Genomic DNA, 9,316 nt, shown 5'->3' on the forward strand with positions numbered 1-9,316 from the left:
AGGTAATCAGCTGTAGATCCACTAATTACTTTCTGAAAGTTTCATTAAAAAAAAAATAGACACATAAACACACACACACACACACAGGCAAAAATGTTGCCATATTGCTCTCTTTTTGTTGGTAAGTGATTAAAAAAATCAGGACACATAAGAGTCTTTAAAGGCACGTGTTTTTTTTTTCCAAATGTTTTTTTATTCATCTGAGAAATCTGGTCACTGACTATATTTGTCTATAATTAGCCTGTTTTTATGTGTTGACGCCTGGGAGCTGCCGGCAGCAGCTGCAGGACCTTTGAGGAGCGATGCACCATGATCGGCCCCCCGTTTTCTGCAGTTTGATATTTTCACAAGGTGTTGCACATGTCTTCGGTGCAGCACTTCATGTCGATGTACGCATTCAGCTTCAGCAGTTTGCAGTCTGACAGAGCCATGCACTTCTGGTAGTGCCCAACTGTGGAAGGCAAAGGAATAAAGACTCAATTTTATTATGCAAGAAGAAAATACGTACATACAGCATACATACATGAAGCCCTGTAGTTATGTAGGTATGTGCCATGTACTACGTATGTACCTGGGACATTCCCAGTAAGTACCCAGTCTGTACTGTGCATTGTTACTTTTAGCAGTTGTTCTCTCTACCCAATTAGAAGCTTATAAAATGCACGAATACCTCAGAAAAGCTGATTTATCATAAGCTTCACAGAGAAACTTTACCTTCAAACCTTCTTGGAGTGTGTGCGGTCATTGCAGAGAACATGTAGCAGTGACAGATTTGTTTAGTGTGTAAAGAAACTCACATGGTTCTCTGAGGAACGTGGCCGCGGCGCAGGCATTCTTCCCAGGTTTACACGTCTCCACGCTGTCCTCACAGTTCTCGCCGGCCTTTTTAGGGACGCAGCGATGACAGTTCAGGGCCTCACCTGAAACCAGACACAGAAAAGAACACACGCCACTCAATGTTTTTTTTTTTGCAAAGTACATTTGGAGAAATGTGTCACTCTGTATTGAAATATTAACATGCCTACTTCTAAGGTTTGACATGAAAGTCATCGCTTTTCATGTCTGACATACATGACTGCTGTCCAATAAAAAAAAAGGAAACATTTCCAACAGAACGGCTAAAACTCGGATCCGGTGCGAGGAGGACCTAAAAGCAGATCTTCTTGCTGCGCAGCACCAAAAGGTTGGGCTTATCTGGCGCAGAATAAGTGAGAAACTCACCAGCTGTAAACAGCAAGGCGATGGTGAAAGCCAAAACCAACAACTTCATTGTTCTGCTCCGAGCTGCAGCCTGTTGCAGATAAAGCACACATTTTATAACACGCACACAGTTGCTGCAAATCGCCAGAATTGGCCGCTAAAAATTCCCAAAATGATTCCAACTGTGAGTCTGTGAATCCCGGTTCGACCCGAGTGTCCTTCTATTATAAACAATGCTTTTCAAGTTTAACCAGGAATACTCACAGTTACTTAAAAAATCAAACTCATTTCGTGCGGATGTCAATGACCAGTTTCCAAAAGGAGCTGCAAGGTTAAATACACAGATGAAGATAACCGTATTTATCCAAAAGCGGTCCACATACCTGTCTGCTTCAGTGTCTGCCAATGACTGAGGTGCGTTCAATGACCTTCCCTCTTTTTATACTTCTCCATACTTTGTCCTGCCATGGTAACGCCCCATTAAGTGTTATATCAGTGTTAAGTCTATATACTCAGCACCTTACTTGCCCTGGGTACACAGTGTTCAGGGTGTCCCAACGCATTATGCAAGAACAGTCCAGCCTTTGTTTGATGCAAGGCTTTTAGAGATAGTATTGTATGCATCCATTTCAGACTCAAAAAAGGATCTCTGTTCGCTGGATCTGACATGAGTCACAGGTGGGGTGTATTTGCTTTAGGTGGATTAAGCAGGACCCAAATACGGTGGCTCACCTTTGGTTCTTTCAGCCACATTGACTGAATTAAAGGCAGAAAGTTGGACTTGAAAAATGATTTGGCCACACCTGTTAATTGTTGAATTCAGGTCCTTCGGTCATGGTTTGGGCTTGACTCCTTATTTCTGTGTTGCAAATGTTTTAAAACTTCAATAAACTCATTTGTGCAATTTCAAAAGTTTTGTTTTCTCTCCACTGATGGAGGTCACACACCACGTTTGAAAACTAAGCTGCATTATGTTTGTCTTTGTAACCCCTTCAACCCTGGCTTACCTTCAGCCTGCCAGGGGTTTGATGTCATGACTTTGAATCTGCGTTAATCTCTCCAAGGTTTTTATGGGTCAAGGTCTAAATTTATGCAGGAATCCTTTGTGGATCACCTGAAGAGAAACAACAACAAGGAGATCCTGAAAAAGCGGCAGGTGGTTCACTATTAAAATCCAGGTATAATAAATTTTGTGGTTTGAGGGTGTTTCACTGGTAGAAGTTTATTATTTGGGTTATTTCTGCCCTTTTACTTCTCTTTTAACGTTTCCTGCTCGTGGTTGTTTTCGTTCTCATACCCCATCATCTGGACACGACCCAAATGTTACACTGCAACCCCTGACATTACTCTCAAAGCCCGATCAAAGCAGAATCTTTACTACTCTATTGTTTTTTTTTGCCCTCCTTTGGCAGCAAACTCCAATATCAGCATTGGCACGTGTAAGGGAAACTGTCCATTTGGCAAAAACGTTTAAACCCCTCCATTGTTGTGCTTTTGTTGCCTCGGCCTCGGGATGCCACCACTCTCTCTGTCAGCCATATAAATCTGGGAGTCTAAATTTTTCCACTCTTAAACTGTGGGACCTGGAGAAGTTAAGAGAGGAAAAATGTCTCAGTACTCAGGAAAGGTGAGTATCACAGCAGTAAGTCTTCCCCAAACAGTTTCATGAATTTTGCAAAAGTCAAACACGATGATCAGTTTTGACATCTGGACAGAAGAGCTTGTCTGCTGCAGGAATTTACCGGCCTTTCCGTTTATTTGTCGTGAACAGATTGTGCTCTACGAGGGGAAATGTTTCACGGGGAGGAAGCTGGAGCTTGGCAGCGACTGTGACAATTTCCAGGACCGCGGCTTTATGAACAGGGTCAACTCTGTCCGCGTGGAGAGCGGGGCCTTCGTCTGCTTCGACCACCCGGACTTCAAGGGCCAGCAGTATATTCTGGAGCACGGCGAGTACCCGGAATTCCAGCGCTGGAATGCCCTTAATGATCACATGGGCTCCTGCAGGCCAATCAGGATGGTAAGCGTGAGTGTGAGTGAGACAAAATGTCTGGCTGGTTAAAAACAACAACAACAACAAAAATAACCCAGCATATGTGTCCTCATTTGCTCACATCTGGTTGCAAGAGAAATTAGAGCCTCATTCAATGTTTATATTCTTTTTTTGTGCTATTTTAGCCATTTATATAATAAAAAGTTATGCTCATTCAGCAAATGGATGCTATGACATTTGCTTTTTATAACCTTTATACTTTATTGAGAAATATTTTCCACATTGCATTTCTTCAAAAACATTGTTTATATTGAAATCTGCTGCAGCAAGCTCGCTCTGTTTTTGACTTCTGCTAGTTTTAGCTTTTAGCTAGCCTTTTTGCACTTTTAGCTTTTAGCTAGACTTTTAACTTGCCTTTTGCTACTTTTAGCTTTGGATGCTTTCAGTTAGCGTTTTGCTACTTTGAGCTTTTAGCTACAGTTTTGATACTTTTAACTTTTAGCTATCCCTTTGCTGCCTTAACTACATTTAGCTGGTCTTTAGCTACTTTTAGCTGGTGTCTGCTTCTTTTAGCTTTAACAATTCAGTTTCTAGCTTCTTCAACAGATTTCAGTAAAGTCATTCAACACTCAGCATCCATGCTGCATTTTCACAGAAAACAAAGCGGACATTTCTTTAGTTTACACACATCGCACACACACAATGCAGGCTCTGTCACGTTTCAGAGAGGTGAAGACAAATCGTCCTGCCATGACTCAGTGAGTGAGTGTGTCCTTTCGCCTCCCAGCATGGAGAGCACTACAGGTTGGAGCTGTTCGAGGGAGACAACTTCACCAGCCAGTGTGTGGAGCTGTGTGACGACTGTCCATTCCTGCAAGCACGAGGCCTGACCAAGAACTGTGTCAACTCCATCAAGGTTTATGGAGATGGAGCGTACGTATAACGTTTGACTCAACCTGCCAGGAGCACATGACACATCACTGAACACACACACTCCAGCACGTGTTAAATCCCTCCATGCTGGGCTCAGTTCACTAAGATACTAAAATCCTAAAAATCTGATTTTTCTAGTTGGTATTTATTTATATTTACAAGAGAGAGTTGATAAAAAAATGAGGTCTTTGTAAATCTTTGGGCAGAAAGAAGGTAAATGATACATTTCTGTTGATCACCAGCAAACTTGAAGGAAATAAAAAGATTTCTGAAAGGATTTCTAGCCCTAAAGGTGCAAACAGATTAACCTTTCAAAGCTACAGCTGCTTCATGAAAATGTGTGTGTCTGCACATTTATTAAATCAGGCTCTTCTCTTCTCAGAGAAAGGAATATTAGAATGAGTTATATAATTATTATGTTGTCTGTGCTCCTCAGAACCCTGAAACATTGTCACTTTTCAACAGAAATTTGAACAAAAAAAAAGTCTGAGACTTTGTGCGAGACATAAAAGTATGCAGAGTTGCAAACGTGCCCTTTAGGTAGAGGATTTATTATTTTATGATTTCATCACAAGATTTTCACTGATTTTGACTTTTTACACTTTATCTTTTGGGTAAATAAAATATTGTAATAAGAATTGAACCTACCTTCATTTTATAAATGAATTTAATTCTGTTTATCTTGCACAGAAGACATAGGGCAACTTGTCTTGAGCAACAAAAGTAATTTCTACATAAATGAGAAGCTGATGAAGCTTTACAGGAGGTTTTGTTTGAGCCTTTAGTGAGACAAAGTTCTTCTGAAAAATGCAAACGCAGACTTGAAGCTTTAAGACCTTCTCTGGTTTAAGTCCAGCAAAGAGTTTTAATGCAAACCATTTTAGATTTAATTTATTCCAGTGCCCTTATAACTGTAATTAAAGGCCTAGTATTCCTTGAAGGGATGCTGAATGCACGCCTCCTTTCATGCCGGCGTTTTAGACGAAGATCTTCTTCTGTTGTAGTCGTTTTTGTCAAACCCTGAAACTAACATTACACCAAATCTCATATGTTTTGCTCAGAATATGTGTTTTCTAGCAACTATCACATTCAATTTTAGCTCAATATCTGGTAAACTGACAGGGTTACAGCTTTTTTTTGTGTGGCTGATGTCAATTAGCTGTGGCAGCCATGTTAAATTAAATTGACTTGAATTGTAACCAGTTGGAAATGTGCACCCAATGATTGCTTTCTGAAAGTTCCATTAAAATCCATCCGATGGTTGACTTCAGACAGTAATCGGCAAAGTTTTATGCAAAGATCTTGCACAACCTGCTGGCGCTCTGAATGTGCCGGAAAGCAGTTTCAGCATCTATCACGCCAACTTTTTAGGTCAAAATTTGTCAAATTGACTGCGTTGTGGCGATTTTCGTGTTACTGAAGGTCAGTTGGATGTGGCGGCCATCTTGAATTGGGCTGACTTTAAAAGGTTAATCGGCTGTAGAGGGAAATCCAGAAATCCCTGAGTCGGTTTAAAACTTTCCCATGAAACGATTACTTATTAAGCCAAATCTAAAACTGTAAAATGATAAATAAAAATGACATGAATTGGATTTTTTTTGTGATTTGACATTTTGTATTATTTAAAGACATGCAATTGACTTATTTTTTTTTTATCTGCAATCAGCTGGGTGCTGTATGAGGAGCCAAACTACCGCGGCCGCATGTACATCGTGGAGAGAGGAAACTACTGCAGCCACAAGGAGTGGCAGGCGGAGAACCCCAGCATCCAGTCCGTTCGCAGGGTGGCAAACTACTTTTAACGCTACCTCGCCGCCAAACGCAAAAAAAAACAGGATCATCTCTCGCCGACTCTGGAGCTGAAGAAAAATAAAACATGCAGAAAATGTTTGATGTTGCGCGTTGCTTTATTTTTGTACTGAATTATTCAAAGGCTGAAATAAAGTAGTGATTCTAAAGGATTTTCAATCACATTCCCATGCAATTTTTTGTGTGCTCACTCAATGTGCAGCTTGTAGTTAACCATAACATTTCATTGTGAAAAATGGCTACAGGGCTATGATTCAGGTAATTGCTTCCCATTATCAACATAAGTAGAAAACTTTTAAGTGCTGCGCTTTTCCTCGTGCTAATGGATCCATTACCAAGTTATATGAGATATTCTGAACGCTGCTGAACGTAGATTAATAGACATATATGGACTTCAGTTGTTCAAGATGGCAATTAAAAAAAACATACCCAATAATCAACAAAAGAAAACGTTATGTTTAAAATATAAGGCCTTGTGACACCCACACAGGTGAGTATTTGACAGTCGCTAATAGAATGGAAAGCATGTGTCAGCCCCACATGCAGTGTATAAATCAGAAGTGAGGGAGCGATATTGCACAGGTCCACATGCACCTGCCCAGGGGAGCTCTGCTACCATCTACTGTCATTTATCTATTTTACTGCGTCACTCACCTCAGGCCTCTCAGAGGGGGCGCAGGAAGTCTGCCACATTCCTCGGTGAACAGGAAAAACACAGAAAACAAACCTACAGGGTCAAATATTTGACTGTGATGCAATAATTTGCTTCAAAAACTTTTTTTTTTTATCTGATCTTGTGTAACTCTCAGCTACTAACATCAACATTTAGCTCAAGATCTGCAAAAACTGAGCTATGGCCATTTTTGTGTTGGTTAGCTGTAGCAGCCATCTTGAATGTGACTGACTCCAAAAGTTAATCAGTTCCAGATGTATAATTTATGACTACTTTGTGAAGGTTTAATTAAAATCTGCCCAGTGGTTCATGAGATCTAACAAACAGGGTGAACTCCAACAGTTGATGTTGAAGTTTTAAGCAGATTTCGCACAAAAAATGTAGCATTTGGAGTATTTGTTATGAATAACTCTCAGCTCCAAACCAATATCTGTAAATAACTGAATTATAGGCATTATTATGTTGTCTTGTATTGGGATGACTCTAAAAGCTGATCAGTTGTAGAGGTGCATCCAATAACTGTTTCCTGAGAGTTTCATTAAAATCCACTGATTGGTTTATGAGATATTTAGCTAACAGACTTTCAAAGTTGACTCCAAATAATGGCAACATTTTAAACAATGCTCTGTTCATGTTCAGAGTACGTGTTTTGGATGAGACTCAGCTACTATCATTCAGAGATGTTCATCTACAAGTGAGTCCATGACCCTGGGTTTAACTTTGCGTTTACTAAGACGTGTTAGCAGTTTCTGTAATAATGGTCACTGATGCATTTATACCCAAAAATAAAGGCTTATTTTTATCTCATCTTATCTTATCTATACACACACCCACCTATGTTGGCTTTTATTGGCTTATTTTTAGCTCGTATGTTCGAGCACCTGTACCACGAAGGTACCTGTAAATAACTAATAAATTAGTTTCTCATGTTTTGGCTTCACTCTCATCAAATAAAAGTGGGGAAATATCCATCTCTATCAATGGGAATATTGTGAATCTGGTGGTGGTGAAACTCAGATTTAGTTGCGGGGAGATAAAAAGGCCAAGTTTTTTAAAAATTTGTCCTTTTTTCAGACGTATTGTATACTGTTCTTGTGTAAGTTACACATTGGCCACATCTCAGAATCAGCTGAAGGATAACTCCTTATACGCTCACAGAGCCTTTCAGTACTTTGACCGTCAGCTTTTGATTGCCGTTTCCTTTTGTTACAGAAACCAACGGCCAACGAAGGCACCGTGATCCCACCTCTTCCCACGACAGCAAATAGCCACGGGAAGAGGGGAGTTCAGCTGAAGGGGCGAGCGAGGTGCAGAAGGCAGGGCGGTGAGGATTGGAAGTTTAATTAAACAAAAAGTGCTGCCACAGCAGGAGACATAAAGGAACAGAACTATAAACGCATAAAACGGAGAGGGCAAACAAATACAAGGAACCTGGCAATAAGTGAGGAGAAAGCAGGAGATTACACACTGAGGGACTAACGGCAAAACAAGGGTGCCATTTATCTGGTTTTTACTCATTTTACCTTTATTTTACACTGAAAAGCACAAAAATAATGTAATCTTCTGCACGATAAAGCACAAGTGGTGTAAGCGGAATTCAGATTTACGTTTTCTGCACAGCTACTAGTTTCATACGTTGATGCATACATAGTTTCAATGATGCTCCCTGCATCATTTCCCTCATGCTCTAATTTATTTATTTATTTATTTTTAAAGAAATGTCACACCCCGGTTGTGGCCGTTGGATCTTTAATGATCACTCATGTGCTTTCTCCTCCAACTGTCATGACAACAGAACATCTATCTTTACAAGGTTTCGCTCACGGCCTCGATCGAGTTACAGGGTCAATACATGATAGCTTAATGAGGAAATGCTTTGTCTTGAGTTACACTCAACAGCACTAGTTTAAGGGCGATTACCTATGGCTAACCCTATTCCTGGGCCATTTGCTGCATGAACTGACTGAGTGTCACTATCATGCCATTAGTCTAGATGTTAAAGAGAAGAAGAAGACTGTGACCTGTGAGCAGGTCTTAATGGCATTTTAACAATGTCATTCTCGATTTTCAGTGATGATGGGATTTATTATTTTTGAACAAAGGGCTCTTCGTTTTGAAAACACGTGTCACCAATGCCAGGAAGAAAGCGACATTCCACGACACTTTATGATAATAGGAACCAATTCTGGCACGAATACAGCTCAATTATTTGCTCTAATGAAGGTGACGAACATTTCTTAGTAAATGTGGAGGTTAAAAAGAAAAGCAGAGCCAATTAGTCAGAGGAAAAGAACTTTAACTATTATTCTTTTGAGATAAAATGTTTCTGAAAGTGACTGTCTGTCGGCTGGGAGACTTCATGAAAAGCAAACCACACTAATCAATTTTCTGGCACATAATTTCTTGTAAGAAAATATATATTTTTTGAAACTGGGAAGGATTGTGGACCCAGACTTCCTGTTTTGCTTAAAACTACATATACAATGTGCTATAATCAGTTTGTATTTTATATTTTTGAGTGGAACATTCAGTATTTAATAGTATGTGGAGGTAAAATGAGAAATTGGAACAAATGCATTTTAAACAGCGTTTATTGTATCATGTTTCCCCCAAACTAGGGCAGCTATTTATAGCTAAGCCACTTATGCATTAAAGATTATTCAGATAGAAAAACATCATATTCTGCTACTTGTTGGGCTTATCTGAGA

General features: G+C 39.9%; 2 protein-coding genes across 2 annotated transcripts; one reads left to right on the top strand and one right to left on the bottom strand.

Moving 5' to 3' along the window:
* Positions 1–156: 156 nt before the first annotated feature.
* On the bottom strand, positions 157–1,660 carry ly97.3 (lymphocyte antigen 97, tandem duplicate 3). The gene is made up of 4 exons (XM_017410983.3): positions 1,584–1,660; positions 1,222–1,291; positions 798–920; positions 157–451 (listed from the first exon to the last, which is right to left on the bottom strand). Exons 2-4 carry the CDS (start codon positions 1,268–1,270, stop codon positions 345–347), a joined length of 279 nt encoding a protein of 92 aa, XP_017266472.1. The 5' UTR covers positions 1,271–1,291; positions 1,584–1,660; the 3' UTR covers positions 157–344.
* Positions 1,661–2,700: 1,040 nt separating this feature from the next.
* On the top strand, positions 2,701–6,016 carry LOC108232891 (gamma-crystallin N-A-like). The gene is made up of 4 exons (XM_017410982.3): positions 2,701–2,827; positions 2,972–3,220; positions 3,981–4,126; positions 5,793–6,016. Exons 1-4 carry the CDS (start codon positions 2,807–2,809, stop codon positions 5,926–5,928), a joined length of 552 nt encoding a protein of 183 aa, XP_017266471.1. The 5' UTR covers positions 2,701–2,806; the 3' UTR covers positions 5,929–6,016.
* Positions 6,017–9,316: the final 3,300 nt, after the last annotated feature.

This window comes from Kryptolebias marmoratus, linkage group LG20, assembly GCF_001649575.2.
Source record: "Kryptolebias marmoratus isolate JLee-2015 linkage group LG20, ASM164957v2, whole genome shotgun sequence".
NCBI classification, from domain to species: domain Eukaryota; kingdom Metazoa; phylum Chordata; class Actinopteri; order Cyprinodontiformes; family Rivulidae; genus Kryptolebias; species Kryptolebias marmoratus.

Bases quoted from the DNA above. Each gene is read 5' to 3' on its own strand.
- ly97.3 (XM_017410983.3), bottom strand. From the start codon at position 1,270: ATGAAGTTGTTGGTTTTGGCTTTCACCATCGCCTTGCTGTTTACAGCT. The intron at 921-1,221 runs GTGAGTTTCTCA...GTCTGGTTTCAG, and splicing joins CGCCTTGCTGTTTACAGCTG to GTGAGGCCCTGAACTGTCAT. The intron at 452-797 runs GTGAGTTTCTTT...TGCCTTCCACAG, and splicing joins CACGTTCCTCAGAGAACCAT to TTGGGCACTACCAGAAGTGC.
- LOC108232891 (XM_017410982.3), top strand. From the start codon at position 2,807: ATGTCTCAGTACTCAGGAAAG. The intron at 2,828-2,971 runs GTGAGTATCACA...TGTCGTGAACAG, and splicing joins TGTCTCAGTACTCAGGAAAG to ATTGTGCTCTACGAGGGGAA. The intron at 3,221-3,980 runs GTAAGCGTGAGT...TTCGCCTCCCAG, and splicing joins CCTGCAGGCCAATCAGGATG to CATGGAGAGCACTACAGGTT.